The following is a 23,572-nucleotide window of genomic DNA, read 5'->3' as shown; positions in this document are numbered from 1 at the left end:
TCCTGACTACTGGAAAATTGCAGATGTCAATTTTGACCTGGCCAAAGAATCCCCTCATAACAAGTGTCTGTACCAAATTTTGAACCACAGATCTCTTTAGAATGTGTAAGTAACCTATCTGACATTAATAAATGGGTGATTAATCCTTAATTAATGTTTCAGCGATCTAAAATCCATTTCAACAGATATGGGTCAAATTTGACTCGGAATTGCCTCAATGTACAAAAATTTGTAGCACCTGTATAAAAGTGTTTTAAGTGAGGTTTTAAGGTGTTTTTCTTGTTGTCAAATGTCAAAACAGGTCAAATTTGACCCAAACAGTATGTAAGGATTAAGAACGTAGGGAAGCAGAAGAAATTAAATTATGGGCCAGTTATTATGACATCAGTGGTTGGAAATATGATGGAATCTATTAGGTAAGGATGAGTTTTCAAGGTACTTGGAGATATGTGGTAAAATAGGTTCAAGTCAGCATGGTTTTCTAAAGGGGAATCTTGTCTGACAAATCTGTTGAAATTCTTTGAGGAAATAACATGCAGAATAGATAAGGTTAAGTAGAACCAGGACACACAAGGAGAAATGTGACAAATGGAGATGTTAGGCAAAACACAAAGCTTTTTTTTAGCAACTTTAAGGAGAGAATGGGAGCAGATCTCAGCAAGTTTATAAGCTTGACAGCTCAAATCACAGCCAAAAAGTGGGACAATTAAATTCACAAGCGCATGGATAGGAAAGGCTGAGAAGGATATGGGCCAAATTCAGGGAGGTGGGATTAAATGAGGTGGACACTAGGTTGCATGGATGTGATGGGCTAAAGGACTTGCTTACACATTGTACAACTCTAAGACTGTGATAAGCAAGAGGCAAACATTAGAGAGGCACAGACTTAAGAATTAAAGGGCTAAAGAGGCATAAGAGTAAAATTATGGATGGATTACAAAATACTGGCAGAAATCTTGTAATTGAGGAACTGCTTAACTGAGAGTCTGCATAAGCAGAGGGGTGATCTTACAGGAAGTGAATTCGGACAATGATCACAGGGGAATGGGATGATATTACATCTGTACACCATAGACAACAAGTGTTGGTTTGGAAACCAGTGAACTGTCAGGTGAAGAGATTATAGCTCCAAGCAAGAGAACTTGCAGAGGGGGAATAAGAAGATTTAGTTATGCACGATTTCTGGTCTGGAATTCAATTATTGATCAGATGTAACAGTGAAGTTTTAAATGACTATGTTGTATTGTAGACAGCTGTCTAGAAGATATATAAATTTAATAGCCAAGAAGTAGAGTTTGTGATGCAAAACAAAACTATTTTTGACCTCCCAATTACTGAAGTAAGTAATTTATTAGTGAAAGTTCAAAGATGTTACCTTGCTACAAATGAATATATTTGAAGTTTAATCACGCAAGGAGATATTTTGCTACAAATGCATGGTCCAAGCAAATTGTATTTCTTAAAATTTCTTTTAAGTTGATTTTTCTGTTGTTCAATATTCTCAGAAACTGTCTTGTTTGAACAGAATCAGAATTTGTTTTATTATCACTGATATACGTCATGAAATTTGTTTTTTGTTGCAGCTGTGCAGTACAATACAATACATAAAATACTATAAAATACAATAGTAAATATATTAAAATTAAATTAATTAATCAGTGCAAAATGGAGATCATGTTCATGCCTTGGGCCATTGTCCATTCAGAAATCTGATGCTGGAGGGGAAGAAGCAACACTAAAGATGGATAGTGAGCTGAAAGGGTTTTCTCAAAGTTGACATGAAACAAAAAAAAACACTGAGATACAATTAGGAAGGTTGAACTGAGAAGTTGAATTGACTATTTTTTTGTCCAAACATCCAATATTTGTCTTACCATGGTTGCAGTGAAAGGAATGTTATCTATCAGAGAACTTGCGAGGGCACTGACCCAAATGACCAGGATTAGAGCAATTGCAAGTCGTTGGTCTTCTGGCACAGACTGGAGTAAAGAGAAAAAAAAATACAGGGCATTAGTGTAGAAAAAAATAAGTGACAAATATCAGGAAATCCCAATGGGGAAACTCGCAGTAGGTCGGGCACACACAGCCAACGTTTCAAGTTAGTGACTCATCATCATAAACCTAGTCAATGTAAGTCTGATCAAAAGCACGACCTGTTTTCCCCTGACAGGTGCTGCCTGACCTGTTGAATATTTTCAGCATTTTTTGATTATATTTCATATTACCAGCATCTGTCAAATTTTGCTTCAGTATAATGTTACTGTGTTAAAAGAAAAGTATGGAATCCAAAATTAGATCTAGGCAAAAGAAATAAGAAATGCATTGCATTAAGAAATAATTCTGTATTTGCAGAGCATGTACAAGAACAGCACGATCAGATATCCAAAAGTAACCAACAATAATGATCTAAACTGACTAGATAGGCAATGAGGTTATACATTATATTTCTCTTCCCCATAATACATTGAGAATTTTAAACAAAACTACAGTTATGTTATAGAAGGTTTCATTTCTGGAACACTATTCATACAGTTTTCTGTAATACAAACATTTTACCCATTGAATCCTATATAAGTGGAGATGCATTCCTGTTGGAGGTTTTTATCTCAAAAGTAGTCCAACACCAGTAGACGAGCTATAGGCAATATAAATAATAGTCTTGTGGGCAGCAGGTGGTTGTTTAAATAAACTAAAAATGGATTATATATTGTTTCATTAACTGTCATTGCACAAACACCAATAGAAGAGATTGTCTTGTCAGTTTCCAAAGCAAATCCCTTAAGTGGTCTCCCACCGTGAACCAGCAACATATTGTCATTGTTCTTGGCAAACAAGTTCAGTTCTCAGTATACATTGTGCATTTATTTATTATTCATTTAAATTCAACAAGACCATTTTTTGTTCTATATCTCAAAGTTTTTGGTAGTGATTTGTGATTTTGTAAGGGTGAATTTCCATTTCCCCAGCTGCTGTAGTGCAAAGATATGCTCTGAAATGCAAATTAATTGAAGCATTTTACCATTTATTAATCCAATGTTAGTCACTAACTACAATTAATTTCTTATATTCTAGCAAATACAGGAAAGTATTCAAAGTCATTGAAAATTTAAATAAACGTGTTTCTGGTAAAAGGAGGGTCAGTAACTAAGGGAGGCAAGTTTAATGCAATTAGCTGAATGTAGTAAATTGACAGAGGAAACAGTGAGCTGGTATAATGTAGAATGTTCTGTCTGAAAAGGTGCTGAATGCAGGTGCATTAAAGACTTTTGAAAGACAATGAGATAGAGTGGAAAGAAATAAAATTTACAGGACTATTTGGAAAGAGTTAGAGAGCAGGACTATTTAAAGAATTTTTTCATAGAACTGGTACGAGTCAAAAACTCATCATGTCTTAGTCATAAAATATGAAAACAGGACACTTGGACAACTGGTCTATACTAACCAAGATACCCATTTGCTCACTTTTGGCCTGCTGGATCCTTGCACCTGATCAAGCACCTTTTAAATGTTGTTATTGAACTTGCCTCAACCACTTCTTCTGGCACCTCATTGCATATACCCACAACTCTCTGTGTGGGGGAAAAAAGTAGCACCTCAAATCTCTTTTCAATTTTCCTCTCACCTGAAACCTATGCCATTGAGTTCTTCGTTCCCCAACCCTGGGGAAGAGACTGTATTCACTTTATATACACCTTCAATATACACCTGTAAATGTTCACTGTATTCCTCCATAAGATCACCATACACCTCAGTAAGATAACCACAGAGGAACGATGAGCAAAATGGCCTTCTTCCAGGTTATATAACACAACTCTGAGTCAGAATGATGTGCATTATAAATATTCTTATTCATTTATACAGCACAGTCACAGGCCCTTCCAGCCCAATGAGCCTATGCCACACAATTTTACCTATGTGACTGATTAACCTACCAACCCACCCAACCCCAAAATGTAAGAGGAAACCAGACCACCCAAAGAAAACTCACACAGTCACGGGGAGAACGTACAAACTCCTTACATACAGTGGCAGCACTAAAATTAGGTTGTTGGCACTGTAATAGTGTTATGCTATCACATTAGCTGAACAACTGAACTCTGTGTGGGGAGGGTGTTACAGATGGCACTTTACACCTATATCGTGCTTGCCCTCTCTGGTAAACCAAATAGTTCCACACTACTACTTTGAAGACCTGTTCTTTCTGAAACCACAGCCCATTCTGCATCTTCTTGTAGGAGGTCTTGATTTGTGCAAATCCTGTCATGTTAGATAATATTCTGCCAGATGGCATAACAGTAATGGCCTGGATCTTACATAAACTAACACCATCGAAATGTGCAATTTCTTTTTGAACCTGTTTGTTAACTTCAGGTCAGTTTCACAAGTTTGGTGACCTCTGCCTTCTAGGAACATCAGTAAATATGTTCAGAGCAATAATAATTAATACCTTAATGCAGCAATGAAATTAGTTGAATCACTAACAGTGGGGTGTTGGCAAAGAATTATTTTTAAAGAGTCTGTCAATTTCATTTTAAGAATGATTCTTCTTTGCAGATTCAAGGCAGATTTAAAGACTGTTGCCAGCAGTCCACATGGCTGATTGGAGTTAATTGCGGCCAGTTGGGGTCAGGCTAATTAAAATATTTCAGGACAGCCCCTGGCATTGTTAGTGCCTTTGATTCAGAGCATCTGTTTGGCAATGGGAAGTGATGAGCTGCATGAGGAATTAATAACCTGCTTTTAGCCCCACCTGCCTGGCAGTTTAAATCAGACCATCAACTTAATACTCTGCTATCATATTGCTCAATATGCTGCCTTCCTGATCTTAGCAGCTGCATTGGAGAGCTAGTTAAATGTGTTGGGGCATAGGAATAAGAGTTAGATTACATTCTAAAGACTTGAGCATGTAACTACTCAGCTGAGAATTGGTAACATTCCCATGTGGCTTAGCCAAGAGACATCATATCCTGAGTCCAGGTTATATTCTTCTGTCAAAATGACCAACGAAAAATTGTAAAGGCACCACGTTATTGATATTTGTGAAAGCCCACTGTGCACAAGTCTTCTGGCATATCTAATTGCAGTATACTACATGTAATGGTGGCGGCTTCAAAAAGCACTGGTGAGGCCTAACTTTGAGTAATGTGAGGAGTTCTGAGCCCCTTATCTTAGAAAGGATATGCTGAAACTGGAGAGGATTCAAAGGAGGTTTACGAAAATGATTCCCAGATTGAAAGGCTTGTCATATGAAGAGTGTTTGCTGGGTCTGGGCCTGTACTCACTGGAGTTCAGAAGAATGAAGAGTGACCTCATTGAAACCTATTGAATGTTGAAAGGCCTCAATAAAGTGGATGTGGAGAGAATGTTTCTTATGCTGGAGGAGTCTAAGACCAGAGGACACGACTGCAGAATAGAGGAGTGTCCTTTTAGAACAAAAATGAGGTGGGATTTCTTTAGCCAGAGAGTGGTAAACCTGGGGAATTCGATGCCATGGCTGGATGTGGAGGCCAAGTTATTGCATATATTTAAGGCAGGGGTTCATAGGTACTTGATTGGTCAGGGCATGAAAGGATATGGGGAGAAGGCAGGAGATTGGTGCTGAGTGAGAAAATAGATTAGACGTGATGAAATGGTGGAGTAGATGTAATGAGACCAATAGCCTAATTCTGCTCCTATATCTTAAGGTCCTATGGTCTTATCATAGCACTTTTAACAAGCACTTCAGAGAAGGTGCATCCAATATGTACTTGTGGTGTCTCATCCGAAAATCATGATGTTCCATGAATGCTACAAATAGTAGATTACTTCCAAACATAGGATGTGAAGGAAGACAGACCACAAGTACGTCTTCGACTCTGGTAAAGGATGCAAATAATCTCAGATCAGTGCAGCTATTGCCAAGAGGGAGGAGAACTTTGAATATCAGAAACCGACCATTAATCAGCCTGTAATTCTTCTCATATCGGCACCAACCTCTGGTGTGGCCAGAGCTGCTAACTGCAGCAAATGGATCCTTCTCATTTCATTCATGATAAATGTGATCTCAATAGCACTGGGGCAACTTGAGATCAGTCATACTTTGCGTGGATAGCAGCAGAAGCAGCAAGTTCTGTTCTGAGAGCTTCCACTCTAACAGTTAGGAGTTACCTTTATCAGAACGGCAGTCTGTTCTCCGATGTAGTCAATCAATTGCAAGTTGGCCAATGCCTAAAATAGAAATGGTAAATTAAGTGTAAAATCAAGAAAGAGATGATCAGTGCAAGACATGGTCGCTTGGTTGCTCTCTGAAAAGACAGGGTCAGCAAATAACTAGTTGCACTTCTGGTAAGTTTGTCATTTTTTAGTTAATATGACACCATTAGTTACAAAGTCTTCCCTGAAAGTAGATCTCAGCATGGATTTATCACTTTGCTAGAAGACCCTGCCTCAAGGTTATAGAACTACAGCTCTCAGTTTGGTATTGGAAGCATTTGTCAAGTTTTGAACATTTACCTTTGAGCTGATACGTTGAGATGCTGAAACAAACTCGTATCACAATGACAGAGCAGCTCAGGTTTCGGGAAACACTACCTGGATGGGTATGGTCAGCTGATCATGACTTAAAGCAGGTTAAACACCATTAATAATATCCTTCCATCAATTTTACTTCATTTTCTCAACCAATTGTTTTTAATTTTATTTCATTTCTAATGTGACATATCTTTAAATTTTCCCCATAACTTACACCCATAAATCTGATCACTTTTGCTACTTGATATTCTCTACATTCATGGTCCAAACTCCGGTTCTAGAGAGCCTCTTGAAAACCAAACTGGCCCACAATCAGTCACAAGTTTGTTTACAGTCAATGAGGGTGAAGATTAGTACGGTCATATTAAACATTCAGCCAGATCACCTAACGACCTTTTTTTAAGTTCAATCACAAGATATAGATGGCATCCACTAACACTCTATTCTCGAGCTTGTTTTATCTAGAGTTAGAAGAATGAAATAACACTTTTTTGAATGTTACAGAATTCTTACAGGGTGTGATAGACTGGATACTGAGAGAATTAAATTAAATATTGAATAAAAATGCAAAATTATAGGATCATACTATGTAGCGAGCTATTTGGCTCAATAATTTTGGTCCTTTAATTTTCCACTATCACCTCCCAGTTTCTCACTTCATTTCCCCCTTCCCCCACCCACCTACCATCCCCCTCACCTGCTTTCACCTATCACCTGCCAGCTTATATTTCTTCCCCTTCTCCCACCACCTCCTTATTACAACTTTTTACCCCTTCCTTTCCAGTCCTGATGAAGTCTGAGCCCAAAATGCTGACTGTTTATGCCTCTCTATAGATGCTGCCTGCCCTTCAGCATTTTCTACGTATTGACTATGTTCTATCTGGTTAAAGAGCTATTCAATTACATTCACTCCTGGTTGTGGGCCATTTTGATCACAATATAGAGGAACAGCTCATATTTTTAGTATAGCTAGTCTGTAATCTAATGGCAGTTAGTCCTGACGAAGGGTCTCGACCCAAAACGTCGACTGTACTTCTTCCTATAGATGCTGCCTGGCCCGCTGCGTTCCACCAGCATTTTGTGTGTGTTGCTCCCCCTCTGTCCCTTATCCTCTCCTCTGATCAAACCAGTTCCTGACATCATTCTATTTTGTTCCACCCTTCCCACTGGGTCCCATAATGTTTCCCATCTCCCTTATTTGATTCCATGCTCCACCTACCTTTCCTATCAGCCCTTTGTTCTATCCACCTTTCACCTCCCAGCCTCTGGTGCCATTTCCACTCTTCCGTCCTCCATCTGCCACTCACCTTTCTCCACCTGGATTCACCTATCCCTTACTAGCTCTTGTTCCACCCATCCCTTCACCTTTTTACTCTGGTGATCTCCTTTCTGTCTTTCAGCCTGGATCAAGGGTCTCGACCAATATTTCCTCTAATTTTTGTTTTACAGCTGTGCTGACCAACCATTCTTCTGAGCAGGAAATTTTTACACAGCCTGAAAACTGTGCGGCACTTTAAGTGTTTAAATATTAAGAAAATTTCATTTGCGCAGCAATAAAGGCTATGTGCGTGGGAACATTTCAGTTACTGCATGGCCACACACCTGCACAGATTAGAGAGGACAGTAATCACGACCTAAAATACCAAATGTCTCTTTCTCTCCATAGATGGCCCACTGATTTCCTCCAACACCTACTAAAATTATTGAATTGTGGCATCAATACTATTTTTGTGGTGGCATCTGTTGGTCTCGAGAGACCATGGATCTGTGCCTGGAGTTTCCAGGGCGCAGGCCTGGGCAGGGTTGTATGGGAAACCGGCAGTTGCCCAAGCTGCAGGCCTTCCCCTCTCCACGCCACCGATGTTGTCCAAGGGAAGGGCACTAGGACCCATGCAGCTTGGCACTGGTGACGTCGCAGAGCAATGTGTTGTTAAGTGCCTTGCTCAAGGACACAAACGCACTGCCTCAGCTGAGGCTCGAACCAGTGACCTTCAGGTTACTAGTCCGATGCCTTGCCCACTAGGCCACACGCCAACACAATACTATTTTAATATGCTAATCAAGGATGAGCAATAAATTTTGGCTTTGCCAGAAGTACTCAGATCCTAAAAATGAAGAAATTAAATGAAACTATATAGTTACCAAGTGTTAATAAGCAGTGAAATTCATATGCAAATACAGCAAGAGAATTAGTCTATTTGAATTAATTATTTGAGTATTTTAAGTATCTTAGTGCTATAAGATTTTATGAGAACGTAGAGCCTCAATATGCACTAAAAAGAAAAACCACTGGTTCATTCCCATCACAGATTAAGTTGTTTATTCAGTCATTTATAGATTGAGGAATTTGAGCTAAGGACTTTAAATACAGGAGGTGTGGAATATAAAAATTGTATCAATATTAGTAACCATGGAACGACTAGAGGAAAATGCACAAAACATTGGAGGAACTCTATAGGTTAGGCAGCACCTATGGAGCGAAGCGAACAGTCAATGTTTCAGGCAGAGACTCTTCATCAGGACTTGAATGGAAGGGAGCAGAAGCCAGGATAGGAAAATGGGGGAAGGTGGGTCCAGGAGAGGGGAAGGTAGGTGGATGTTTGGAACAGTTGTGGCGGGGGAGGGGAATGATGTGAGAAAGTGGGAAGTGAGGTGGAAGAGGTAAATCTCCTGTGTTCTTTAAATTGATGGGTTGTTTTTACAAATTCTATCAGGTTGACAAATGTCTTTCAGGAAATGAAATTTCTACCCTTCCTCATCTGCCTTGTGTGGAACTCCATTTCTGTGCTACCAAATCTGCCAAGTCTGAATCAAATCCCACCTGATTTTGCATCACAAGAAACTTGAAAATATGAGATATTATCCCTTGCACAGATAGTAAATCTTGACTGTGAATTGCTGAGGACCACCAATCCTTGCATTACCTTCCAGACTTCCATTCTCAGAGTGACCCAATTATTCCCACCTCCTTGCTACCAGTAGGTTAACCAATTCTCATTTTATTTCAGTATATTATCCTCAAGGCCAATCAACATCCTGCTCAGGGTCTAATTGAAAACCTTCAGCAATTTCAAATTCACCACATCCATAGACATTCAGCTACCTCGTGTACCTAACAAAGTGGCCACTAAGTATATGTTCATGCTTCTTCTGCTGTAACTTCAAGATTTAACATGTTGTGCGTTCTGAGATGCCCTTCTGCATATCATTGTCATAACGCGTGGTTATTTGAGTTATTGTCACCTTCCTGCCAGCTTCAACATTCCTAGCCATCTTTTTTTGACCTCTCTTTTTACTCATAGAACTGCCACTCACTTTTTGTCTTTTTGCACCATTCCCTGTAAACTCTAAAGCAGGGGTTCCCGACTTGGTGTCCACAGACGACTTGGTTAATGGTAGGGGTCCATGGCAGTAAAAAGATTGGGAACCCCTCCTCTAGACACTACTGTGCATGAAAATCCCAGGAGGTCAGCAGTTTCTGAGATACACAAGCATATGCAACCAACAATCATTCCCTTTGAGTAATCAACTCACTTAGAGGAGATTACAAGTAGGATAAATAAAGGGGATGTAGTGGATGTTGTGCATTTGGATTTTCAAAAGGCCTTTGACAAAGTGCCACATATGAGGTTGCTTACCAAGTTAAGAGCCCATGATATGACAGGAAAGTTACTGGCACTTTGGCTGATTGGTAGGAGGCAGTGAGTGGGAATAAAAGGATCCTTTTCTGGTTGGCTGCCAGTGACAAGTGGTGTTTTGCAGGGGTTGGTGTTGGGACCACTTCTTTTTATGCTGTATATCAATGATTTAGATGATGGAATAGATGACTTTGTTACCAAGTTTGCAGATGATACAAAGATTGGTGGAGGGACAGGAAGTGTTGAGGAAACATGTAGGATGCAGAAGGACTTAGACAGATTAGGAGAATGGGCAATAAAGTGGCAAATGAAATACAATGTTGGAAAATGCATGGTCATGCACTCTGGTAGTAGAAATAAATGTGCGGACTATTTTCTGAAAGGGGAGAAAATCCAGGAATCTGAGATGTAAAGGGACTTGGGAGTCCTTGTGCAGAACACCGTGAAGATTAACTTGCAGGTAGAGTCAGTGGTGAGGAAGGCAAATACAATGTTAGCATTCATTTCAAGAGGTCTAGGATACAAGAGCAGGGATGCGATGCTGAGGTTTTATAAGGCACTGGTGAGGCCTCACCTTGAGTATTGTGAACAGTTTTGGGCTCCTCATCTAAGAAAAGATGTGTTAGCATTGGAGAGGGTTCAGAGGAGGTTCATAAGGATGATTCCAGAAGTTAACTGAAACTCATGTGTAGGTAAAGTGGTAGAATTTGGGGCAGGGAGATGTTCATGGAGTCATGGATGGAAATGATATGAGAATAAAATGGGTTGAGGTAGGATTCATCTAATAATGGCCAGTTGATGGTTTGTACAGTTTCAATGGGCCGAATAGCAGTATGACACCACAACTTAGCAATAGAGCTCTACTGTACATCAAACAGAGGATAATACCTCAGTCTTATCACTTCCCCTCCTCTTTATATTGGCTATTTCCCTGGAACACTCTCAGTCCTTCTAAGACCATAAAATTATCAGATAGAAGCAGAATTAGGCCAATGGGCCCATCGAGTATACTGCACCATTTCATCCTGGCTGACCCATTTCCCTCAGCCCCAATCCCCTGCCTTCTCCCTATATCCCTTCAAACCATGACTAATCAAGAATCTATCAACCTGTGTCTTAAGCATACCCAATAATCTGGCCCCCACAGCTGTCTCTGGCAATGAATTCCACAAACTCACGACCCACTGGCTATTCTGAGGCTGCGTCCTCTGGTCTTATACTCCCCCACCCAAAAGAAACATCCTCCCACATCCACTCTGTTGAGATCTTTCAACATTCAACATGCAAGGTTTCAACCCAAAATGTTGACCTTTCTCCACCACAGATACCGCTCGACTAGCCGATTGGTTGTTCAGACCACCAGAAGCTGACCTCCTCTTGCAGATCGTTACAACAAGGGGCAAATGTCTTCCTTTTTGCACAGGTCTTGTTATGTATTTTGTAATCCATTGAACAGTTTGTTTTTTTCTTGAGTCGTTGTCCTGAGAGTTAATGTCCACTGGGAAATTCAGTTGCTGCAGTTTCTTGCTGATTACAATTAAACTATAAAAACTATAGGGGCTGAATTAGGCCATTCAGTCCATCAAGTCTGCTCTGCTATTAAAGCATTGTTGATTATTTTTTCTCAAACCCCTTTCTCCTGTGTTAACTCTATAGCCCTTAACACCCCCACCTTACCAACCAAGAATCTATCAATATCCACCCAAAATACACTCAGTGAATTGTCCTCCACTGCCCCCTATGGAAACAAGTATCACAGATCTGCCATCCCCTGACTAAAGAAATTTCTCCTCATCTCAGTTTTCAAAGGATGTCCCTTTATTCTAAGTCATCCCCTCAATGCCCTCTCTATCCAGGCCTTTCAGCATTTGATAGGTTTAGATGAGATCTGCCCTCAACTTCCCGAACTCCACTGAGTTTATTGGTGAAGGGGGTTTAAGAGTTATAGGGAGAAAAACGATAAAAGATAATACTGTTATTTGTTTCATGTACATCAAAGCATACAGTGAGCTGCGTCATTGCGTCAGTGACCAACACGGTCGTGGAAGAAGATGTGGTAGGGAGAGCCACAAGTTTTGCCATGCTGCAGGTGTCAACATAGCTTGGACACATCTTAACAGCTCTAACCTGTACATCTTTGGAATATGGGAGAAGACCAGAGCATATAGATGAAACCCACAGTCATGGTGGGGTGGGGGGGGGGGGGGAAATGTACTCTAGTTGCTACATTACTATGCCACCAGGAGAATAGGGTTCAAAGATTCAAACCATATTTATTTATAATCAAGGTATATATGCAGTATACAACCATGAGATCATTTGAATGGGGTTGAAAAATATTAAGCATGCAATCCTAACCTTCACAATTAATTTTAAAAAAAGCATACATGTACCTCCATCAGGACAAACAGAGCAGCAAAGAATAGAAGTGTTGCCCATTCTATCCTGTGCAGTATTATCTCAAAGTCTTGGATGTCTGCCAGCACCAGCAACCATATGGCACCTAATATTGCAATCCAACCTATTGAAATGCATGTGAAAAGTTAGTAGAAGAACAATAGTAACACTTAACAAAAACTAGTAACTCAAACTTAATGAAAGCTATTTCCAGAGTGATATGCAAACAAATGCTGGGGGAGCTCAGTAGGTCAGGCGGCATTTATGGAGAGGTATAAAGAGTCAACATTTCAGGCTGCAACCCTTGATCAGGGTGGCCTGAAATGTTGGCTCTTCATTCCTCTCCGTAAATTCTGCCCGACCTGCTGAGTTCCTCCAGTGTTGTGTGTGTATTTTCTGAATCTCCAGCATCTGCAGAATCTCTTGTGTTCAAAACTATTTCTAGGACCTTTATTGGAAGAGATTCCTTACAGCTTTGGTTATCAAACTGTGTGTGATAAATATGAAACAGCAGCTCATTTTGTGCATCTCACTGCACTGCCAAAAGTTAATGGTCGATACAAATTAAAACAATTAACAATTTAGGATTTCCAGCTGGTGGGTTGGTGGAAAGTAAGAATGACTTGTAGTATTTTTTATATATCATTATTAATTCCATGTCATAATTATAGCTAAATATAAGTTGTGTGGGCAGTTGCGAGGCACACAAAAATGAAAAATATATTTATGATATACACCATTAGGCCATAAGGCACAGGAGCAAAATTAGGGCATTTGACCCATCGAGTCTGCTCTCCCATTCAATTATGGCTGATTTCTTTTACCTTTCAAACCTGTTTTCTCTATGTAATCATTAACACCCTGATTTACCAAGAACCTATCAACCGCCACTTTAACTATGCACAATGACTAGGCCACAATGGCCGTCTCAGGTAATGAATTCCAAAGATTCACCACCCTCTGGCAAAATAAATTCCTCTTCATCTCCTCATCTGACAAGCTCGAAATAAGTTACAGTAAGTTGTAAAACTAGTCAGCTCTAGCATGAGTACTAGCCTCACTAGTACCCAAGGCAACTTCAAGGAGCGTACCACCTAAGGAATGTGGTGTCAATCATTAAGGAACTCCACCCCACCACCCAGGTCATGCCGTCTTCTCATTTTTACTGTTGGAAAGGAGGAAGGAAGCCTTAAGCACACACTCAGCAATTTAGGAACAGCTTCTTCCCCTCTGCTGTCCAATTTCTAAATGGACATTGAACCCACGAACACTACCTTACTACATTTTTATTTCCATTTTATTTTGAACTACTTATTTTAACTTAACTGCTTAGTAGACATGTATTAATACTTACTGTAATTCAGTTTATCTTGTTATATTTATTTATCATGTATTTCATTGTACTGCTGCCGTAAAGTTAAAAAATGTCATGACATGTGCTGGTGTTATTAAACCTGATTCTAATTCTAAAGGGATGTCCTTGTATTCTGAGGTGGTGTCCTTTGCTCTTAGACTCTCCCACCATTGGAAACATCCTCTCCACGTCCACACTGTCTAGTCACATAGCACATCATTATCAATGAATTACTGTATTTTGTCTGCTACTTTGCCAAGTACAGTACCAGCACATCTCAGAGAAAATCGAACTATGAGTAAACAGGAAAACTGAAAAGTTGTGCTGCTGTTAGGAAAAAGGGACATCAGTCAGCAATCATGCAATTTTTATGTATTTCAAATTACCTACAGGAATCAAGTGATAATGGAAGTTGTTGAATTATATAGTCACAGTAAAGTTCAAGTTTATTGTCATCTAATTGTACATGTATACAACAAATAAAACAATGTTCTGCCAGACCATGATGCGCCCACAAAACATGCATCACATACAGCCCATAAAACAAAATATTACCATAAATAATTTAATGAAATATAATTCAAAATGCATGTAGTACACAGCTTAGGTAAACAGTAATCAGCTCATTATTCTGTTGATGAGACCTCAGTGGTGGAAGGGTATTCTTTTGTCTCACAACCTGGCAGTCTTAGTCCTAATGCTCCTGTACCCCCTTCCTGATGGTAGTGTGACCCACCACATCCCAGAGATTGTGGGAAGAGTGGTAGGGATCTTCAAAAATACTTTGGGCCTTCATATACAATGTTCCAAGTAAATGTAATAAGAAGAGAAATGTTACAGACACGGAACAGGTCCTTCGGCCCATCATATTCATTCTGACATTTTTGCCCATCTACAGTGTACATAGATGCCTCTGGACACATCTTCAGTGAAGTTCCTGGAATCGTCGGGTGTTTCGGGTCTTTCAACATCATACACCTTTCTCCAGGTGACCCAGCCGGGGCTGATCAGACTCAGGCTTGTATGCAGATGGCTAGCTACATATGACTCCATGGCTCCCCTTTTTTGAGCCACAGCCATCTTGAGGCCCTCTCTGTCGCATCGGTGGTACTGCGGATGGCTCTCCTCTTCCCCTCTCCCTCGATGCCCAAGTTGCTGAAGGCTCTGGCTAAAGAACAGACTGCAAATCCCCCACTTCCATCCTCCACTGGGAGACACCTCGCTCTCTACCCAGCCTGCTGAACCATTCAGCTGCGACGCTGACAGTGATTGCTCTCATGGCTTATAGCCTCCTATCGGCCTCTCCTTTAACCATTGCCTCCAGAATTTGGTTTACAGTTTCATCAAACTGCTTCCACAGTGAAGTCACGTTAGCTGCAGGACATTTGATTCCCCTCCTGTTAGACTTAATGTTAGAGGGATTAATTTGCAACACTTGGAGGTTCCGGGCACTATGGGGTGACTCTGGGCCTGGCACCTCTTTTGTTTCACCAGTACTGTCTCCTGCAATGCGTTGTCTGTTTAAGTGTCCGTGTAAATGTTTCTTAGACATGGTGGTTGTATCAGTCATCAACACCTCTTCTAGCAGCAAGTCTCAATTATCAATCATTCTGCATGTAAAAAAACCCCTTCCCTCAAATCCCTTTGAGAAACATTCGTTTAGGACCTTGCTGACATCACCTAGCCCCACACATAGATTACCCCTTTGCTCCTGTACGTTCAAAATAAACTTATTATCGAAGTATGTTTACAGTATATCACCAAATACTACCTTGACATTCATTTTCACAGAAAGCCTGCAAGAAAATGAATCTCAGGTTAGTATTTGGTGCTTGATCTTTCCCTGGCTATCCTCTTGCTCCTGATACACTTAGATAATGTCTTGAGATTCTCCTTTAAATCTTATTTGCTTATGATGTTTCACAGCTCATTTTTGCCCTCCTAATCTCATTCTTAAATTCTCTCCTAACTTCTATACTCCTCAAAAGATTACCTCAACCCCAGTTGCCTTTACCTGCCATGTGTTTATTAATCACACTTCTCACCTCTCCACCTTTTCATCAACGTCTCCCCCCCTCCACCCCATCCCCAGATTCTACTACACATGTACACTCCAGGAGAAATCCACAATTTCCAATTATCCTTGCAACCTCACATTGTGGGAGGAATCCGGAGCAACTGTAGGGAATCCATGCGATCATGGGGGACAGGCAGACAACATGTAGACAGTGCTCAAGGTCTGAATCGAATTTCAATCACCGGCACCACATGGCAGCGGCTCCAGAAATGGTACCACAGTGATGCTCACAAGTAAAAGGTCAGACATTGATCCATTGAACTTAACACAAGAGATTCTGCAGATGCTGGAAATCCAGAGTAATGCACACAAACTGCTGGAGGAATTCAGCAGGTCAGGAACCATCTATGGAAAGGAATAAAGAGTTGATGTTTCAGGCCAAGTCCCTTCACCAGGATACTTACAGGCTTTAACCCTGCTCGGTGTCCCATTTGTCCAGCAATCTGTTGTATGACTAGATGGACTAGTGCCCTCACAATCCACTTTGCTATGATCTTGCACTTTTCTGTGGCAATTATACTTTATGCTGCATTGTTATTGGTTTCCTTTGTCCTACCTGATTGCACTGTGTTTCCTGATAAGTCAGCTCATCAAAGGTTATGGCAAGAAGGCAGCTGTATGGGGTTGAGTGGGAGCGGCCATGATGGAATGGTGGAGCAGACTCGATAGGTCTCATTCTGCTCCTACATCTTATAGAATCATAGAAATCTACAGCACATTACAGGCCCTTCAGCCCACAATGTTATTCCAACCATGTAACCAACCCTAGAAACTGCCTAGAATTTCCCTATCGCATATCCCTCTATTTTTCTTAAACTCCATGTACCTATCTGGGTTTCTTAAAAGACACTATTTTATCCACCTCTACCACTGTTGCTGGTAGTGATTCCACACACCCACCATTCTCTGTGTGAAAAACCTAGCTCTGAGATCCCCCTTGTACCTACTTCCAAGCACCTTAAAACTATGCCCCCTCATGTTAGCCATTTCAGCCCTGGGAAAAAGCCTTTGGCTATCCACACAATCAATGCCTCTCATCATCTTATACATCTCTATCAAGTCACCACTCATCCTCTGTCACTCCAAGGAGAAAAGCGAGCTCACTCAACCTATTCTCATTAGGCATGTTCCCCAATCCAAGCAAGATCCTTGTAAATCTCCTCTGCACCCTTTCTATGACATCCACATCCTTCCTGTAGTGAGGTGAGCAGAACTGAACACAGTACTCTAAGTGGGGTCTAACTAAGGTCTTATACGGCTTTAACATTACGGTCTTATGTGTAATGATTTAATCAGTTTGAACAGTATGCAAGACAAGATTTTCACTGCATCTCAGTACGTGACAAGAATCAACCACTACCAATACATTTGCCATCCCTAGTTGGTGTACAATAGATGAACAAACTACTTCCAGAACCTTGGCAAAGCCTGAGTGAATATGGTGATGTGAACAAAAGGTTAGATATGACATCAATCAGGTCTCCAGTGTGATTCTAAGGCTCTGCAATGTGGATGACTTGGGAGAGCTTAGATTAATTTCCTACCATTAGTCTTCCAAAATGATGCACTCAATCATTTGAGTGGATGTGGAGGGGATGTTTCCTATAGTGGGGGCGTCCAGGAGCCGAGGGCACAGGCTCATAATGGAAAGACAGACCTTTAGAACAGAGATGAGCAGGAACTTCTTTAGTCAGGAGGCAGTGAATCTGTGGATTTCCTTGCTACAGACAGCTGTGGAGGCCAAGTCGTTAGTCATATTTAAAGCAAAGCTTAATAGGTTCTTGATTAGTAGGGGGTGTGAATAGTTCCAGGCAGAAGCAGCAGAATATGATGAGAGGGATAATAAATCAGCTATGGAGCAGCAAACACAAAAGGACAAATGGCCTAATTCTGTTTCTAGGTCTTATGGTTTTATGGTCAATCCTCGGCTTGAACTCATATTACTCTTACATTAGTTGCACTTTAGTGTGACGAGTTTTCACATTATCACATCATCAAAGGGCATCTACTTTGATTGCCAGGTTTAACTGTCGTTGATAAGTTTAATTGCCAATTAAAATGAAAACCAACAAGTAAGCAGAAGTCCAAGGCTGATGTACAATTTGCATAAAACCAGTGGCGTGTGGTGTAAATCAACAGTGGATTCTGGAGATTGACAACGCTATTCATTAATGCCTTGAATTTACTGGCCAATTTTCCCATTCACCATGGCATACCTTTCAAACATGCTATTAGTTTTTCAGCAAGAGTTGCCCTTTTGTCCTGATGCACCAGATTATTTACTCTCGACCTCTTTCTCTGCACACTAAAACCATTGGTTGCCAAAGTTCACCTGCTTCTTAAACTGTGGCCATTTAATGTGCTCAAATTCAGGGATAAATCACTTTATCATTTACTTTTATTTGTTTTCCTTCTAATTAATTTCTGCCAAGACATCCTCCTAATGAGGTGTGCAGATAATCCGTGCACAAAGCAACTGCCCATGCTACACGAGTCCACCGGTCTCTGAAAAAATAACTAGATCGGAAAGAAAAGAATTACGAGAAAGAGAAGAAGTTAAGCAGAAAAGGTTTATAAAGATGAAACTCATTTATTACTTTCTGATAAAAAACAGAATCAGAAACAGATGTAATATTACTAATATATGCTGCCTGGCCTGCTGCGTTCCACCAGTATTTTGTGTGTGTTGCTTGAATTTCCAGAATCTGCAGATTTCCTCGTGTTTGCTCCTAAAATTTGTTGTTTTACAGAAGCAGTACAGTGCAATACAAAGAAAAATGCAATAAGACATATATAAAAAATAATTAAATAGTAGTGCAAAAAGAGAGGAAAAATTGTGAGGTGCTGTTCACGGGCTGATTCATCGTCAGTTCAAAAATCCGATGGCAGAAGGGAACAAGCTGGTCTTAAAACACTGAGTGTATGTCTTCTGGTTCCTGTACCTTCTCCCTGATGGAAGTAATAAGAAGAGAGCATGCCCTGGTTGATGGGGCCCCTAAGTGATGGATGCCGTCTTTCTGAGGCATTGCCTTTTGAAGAAATCCTCAATGCCGGGGAGTCCAATGTCCATGATACAGCTGGCTGAGTTCACAGCCATCAGTGGCTTTTTCCGAACCTGCACAATTGCCCCTCCTTACCAGATGGCGAAGCAACCAGTTAGAATACTCCCGATGGTACATGATAATTAATGGCAGTGGATAGAAAATAGATAAGAAACAATAGGGAAATGTTTGTAAGGCAGTATTCTTCAGAGAAAAACATATGGTATTAAGCGTTAAAATCATAAACACATGTACACTATAAGGCTTGCTTTCACATTTGGATCATTTTAGAGGTGACTTTATTCTACTTATATCACTGGAAAATCAGCATTTTTGGTTTCCTAAAGAATACAGATGACTATATAAATTGTTGGCTTCTGGAATAAATTGCAACTAATGATAGCAACACCTATATAAAGCAACTTGTTTGGCCACTACAAATTTACTAATCCATTTTTGTACCCCCAAGCAATCTAGCAACATCAATAACTCAAGTATTCAGGATAAGTTCATAAACAAATGTAATTGCCTGTTTGTTAATGCACAATTTCCAAAAGCAAATTTCTCCTTATATGATGTATTACCAACTCAGAGTTTGACTGGTGTAAAAATAAATTGAAGTTGGTCTTCAGAATTATTGTTTTATTTTTGGTAAAAGGCAAAGAAAAATTGAGTTCTATATATGGAGTTGCAGGAATGAAAAATAACTCTACCCAAATTTCCTGAGAAATCAAAAAATTGAAAGTCTAACTTCTTGCAGAGGATTTTGGAATGGAGGGCACGAGGATGACACCTCAACTGACAGTGAAGCAGTGGCTTGGTGGGGATGGGTTTGGATTAGTCACAGATGATTCCTACAGATGATCCTCAAGGAGAACACACACCAAGTGCCGGAGGAACTCAGCAGGTTAAGCACCATCTATGGAGGGGAATAAACAGCTGACATTTTCGACTGAGCCCTTTTACTGGGACAGGAAAGGAAAGGGCCAGAAGCTAGAACAAGAAGGTGGGGGCAGAGGGAGGAAGGAGTACAAGGTGGAAGGTGAAAGGGAAAGACAGGTGTAGAGAAATGTAGGTGGGGAGGGGGGTGATGTGAGAAGCTGGGAAGTGACAGGTGAAAAATCTAAAGAGCTTCACTCCATCCACAACAAACATGGCTTCCTGGAGGCCAACCATTTAAATTCCGCTCCCCATTTCCATTCCAACATGTTGGTCCATGTCCTCCTCTATTAATATGATGAGGCCACCCTCAGGTTTGAGGAGCAACACTTCATATTCTGTCTGGGTAATCTCCAACCTGATGGCATAAACATTAAGTTCTTTAAGTTCCAGTAATTTCTCCCACCTTCCCCTTATCTATTTTCCCATTCCGGCTTTCCTCTTACCTGTACTCTTCTCACCTGCCTGTCAGCTACATCTGGTGCCCCTTCTCCTTTCCTTTCTCCTATGGTCCACTCTCCTCTCCTATTAGATATATTCCTCTTCCACCCTTTACTTTCTCCACCTCTGATGTTGGTGATACTTAAGGGGGACCTGTTCTCCAGAAATTCCTTTATATCATTAAAACTTCTACTATCGGGGAGGTGGTACAAGAAACTGAGGACCCACACTCACTCTTTTACCAATAGCCTCTCTCCCTCCACCATTAGATTTCCAAACTGTCCATGAATACCTCACTACTTCTCTTTTCCACTATTTATTTATTATTGGCAACTTGAAGTAATTCTTATATCTTGCATGTACTGCTGCCACTAAAGAACAAATTTCATGACATTTGTCAGAGATTCTGACCCTCTTCAACCAAATTTCTCTAAACTCCTGAAGAATCCCTTGAGAGTTCAAGCTCCTCAATGGAAGTTCCTATCTCAAACCACACAATCCCCCCAGGTTTCAACGTGGCTCATTGACAATCCATACTCTCCCTTTTTAGTTACTTACCTGATTGCCAGGCTCATCCTAGATCCCAATAAAGCCTGCAGCCATGAGACCTCTCCTTCCTGCATATTTGGGCCCAGTGTTTGCCTTAGGCAGCACATATTTTGACCTTGGGATATCCTGTCAGTTACTATCAGACCTAGGGCCCAGGTCATTGACTTTGTCATAACAGGCTCATGCCTGAAACAGTTTTCGATGCCTCACTGTGACAACCATCCAGTAAACGCAATAGACTATTCCAGAGCAAATTGATTTTGCCCGTTCTACAATTGGCTGTTTACTGTGAGTCACATACCCTGTCCCATCTCAAACCCAACTCTTTGTTCCTTTCCAAAGATGCTGCTTGACCTGCTGAGTTCCTCCAGCATTTTGTGCATGTTATTTTGGATTTCTAATATCTGCAGAATCTCTCAAGAGCGCTTGGTAAATGCACTCTGTAGACAGACACACACACACACACACCTGATATTTTGCTGTCATTGCACAGGATGTGCACACTTGAATATCTTCCACCAGTATACTCTAATAATGGGTTGGTTTTATGGCATTTTCCTGCTACATTTGGTAGAATATCCCATTTCTTTAGTGATGGGGATGTCCAAGTGTGTGTCTTAGTGATCGTGATCATGATTATTTTCGTGAACAGAAACACTGTGGATTCAGAGCTCCACCGGGTCTTAAAGACCACCACACTGAGACAGATTAAATAAGGTCCGGGGTTCTGCTGGGTCCTAAAGTCTGTCGCAATAAGACAGGTTAAATAAGGGACTGGAGCATCCATGTTTTTTGGTATCCGTGAGGGTTCCCGGAACCAATCCCTCACAGATAAGGAGGACCAGCTGTATATTGTTAGTAAACTGTATTGAAAGTAGATACTTGTGTTTATTTTGTAATATGATTGTAAAAACATTGTGGGGTGCATCATATTCTAATTCATGTGTAGTCTCAAGTTAACTTTGTGGGTAATTAAAGAAGGTATGTCCTGGTGCCTAATAAACAAGGTGGATCATTTTCAGTAGGAGAGACAGAGTTCAAGTGGCCAGGAGTTCATTCTAGACAAAGTATAGAGCTGTTATTGTGTTTTGTGGTAGATATCTTTAAGAAAATATTGGCAGTTTTCTTTTCACTACTTTCATTAGTTTTTATAAGTTTGGTTTTTTGACGCACTGAAAAAAACACTCTTGCACTCTTGAAAGTGCTAAGCGACTCCAGCCATTTTTCTTCAGTCATAACCCACGTATGTAACAGATGACTGGTAAAGACTGTACAAGGAATTTTTTAAAAGAACTCAATTTCTTTCAGGTTGATGACTTTCCTCTGGTGGGATCTTGGTCTTTAATTCTTGAAGACTCTTTGGCTTTCCCAGATAACTGGCAATTCTATTTCAGGGCCAAAGGGGGAAATAGGTTGATAATAACACTGCTGGAATTGACTTAAAAACAAGATTAGATTTGATAGAGAGGGGGAAAGTGGGAAGAAGTAAGATGAGATTTCAAATTTATATTTTTATTATCGAATTTTCACTCTGCCTAAGCCCACTGGCCATACAAATGAATGAACCCATAACCTTTCTCACCATGTTTTTGATGATAAATCTCATTCCTAATATTTCTCCGATTTGACTGTGGTTGTGGTAACCACGGCAGAAATTATTTGCATTCTGATTGGGTGCTCAGCTCAAGCCGCTGATATAATCACTCCCACTCATTCCTGGTTACCTTCACAACTAACAAACAGCAGCAGATGTTTCTGGATGTAGCCTAAGCTTGATTTGATTTCAGTCAAACCAAGGCCAAGAAGTGCAGATGATGGAAATTGGAAATAAATTTAAAACCGAGGAAATACTCAGTTGGTTAAGCAACATGTGAAGGAAGAAAAATGCTTGCCTTCATCACTTTGGGCAAAGAATATAGGCAGTCATGCCAAGGATTAAGGATCAACTTTATTCACCATTTATATTTACACATATTAGGAAATTGCTGTGGCACGTTGGCACAACATGCAACAAAAATATTCAACGACTTTAAAGAATTATAGACTAATAATGTTAGAAGTACAGATATGGAATAAAATGTGCATAAATATCTAGATACCAGAATACAAGGAACATCTGCAGATGTCACAGATGTATAAAAATTGAGTAAGGCTGTACTTGCAGTGCAGTTCTGATTAGTTCATTACAGGATGGATGTGGAGGATTTCCAAAAGGTCACAGAAGAGGTTTACCAGGATGCTGCTTTGGTTAGAGGGCATGAACTAGAAGGAGAGGATGGATAAACTTAGACTAATTTCTCTGGAGTGTCAGAAGCTGAGGACTTGATAGAAGTTTATAAAACTATGAGAGACATACTTGCCAGAATCTTTTTCCCAGGATAGACATGTTAAATTTTAGAGCATACAGCTTTAACTTGAGTGTGAGAAAGTTTAAAAGGGCCCATTTTTTACAGTGTGGTAGGCGCCTAGAACATGCTGCCAAGAGGGAGTGGTGGAAGCAGATACAATAGTGGATTTAAGTATGAAAGGAAATTAAATTTTGAATTAAATTTTGTTGTTGAGCTTGACCAGCTAAGAGTTGATTCATGAAGGTGACAGGGTAAGGTGACAAGCTGTCTTGCTTGTA

The 23,572-nt window shown here is 40.3% G+C and overlaps 1 protein-coding gene across 1 annotated transcript in view; it reads right to left on the bottom strand.

Annotated features, from left to right (window-relative positions):
* oca2 (oculocutaneous albinism II) overlaps positions 1–23,572 on the bottom strand; it is a 507,586-nt gene that overhangs the window by 111,590 nt on the left and 372,424 nt on the right. Inside the window, exons 19-21 of the mRNA XM_059963277.1 lie at positions 12,542–12,669; positions 6,148–6,207; positions 1,875–1,979 (exon numbers count right to left, since the gene is read on the bottom strand). Of these exons, the coding sequence (XP_059819260.1) occupies positions 1,875–1,979; positions 6,148–6,207; positions 12,542–12,669 (293 nt within the window). The remainder of the gene's footprint in view (positions 1–1,874; positions 1,980–6,147; positions 6,208–12,541; positions 12,670–23,572) is intronic.

Source organism: Hypanus sabinus, chromosome 3 (assembly GCF_030144855.1).
Source record: "Hypanus sabinus isolate sHypSab1 chromosome 3, sHypSab1.hap1, whole genome shotgun sequence".
NCBI classification, from domain to species: Eukaryota; Metazoa; Chordata; class Chondrichthyes; order Myliobatiformes; family Dasyatidae; genus Hypanus; species Hypanus sabinus.
Note: the sequence above shows the minus strand (reverse complement) of the source record. Positions and strands in the feature narration are given on the sequence as shown.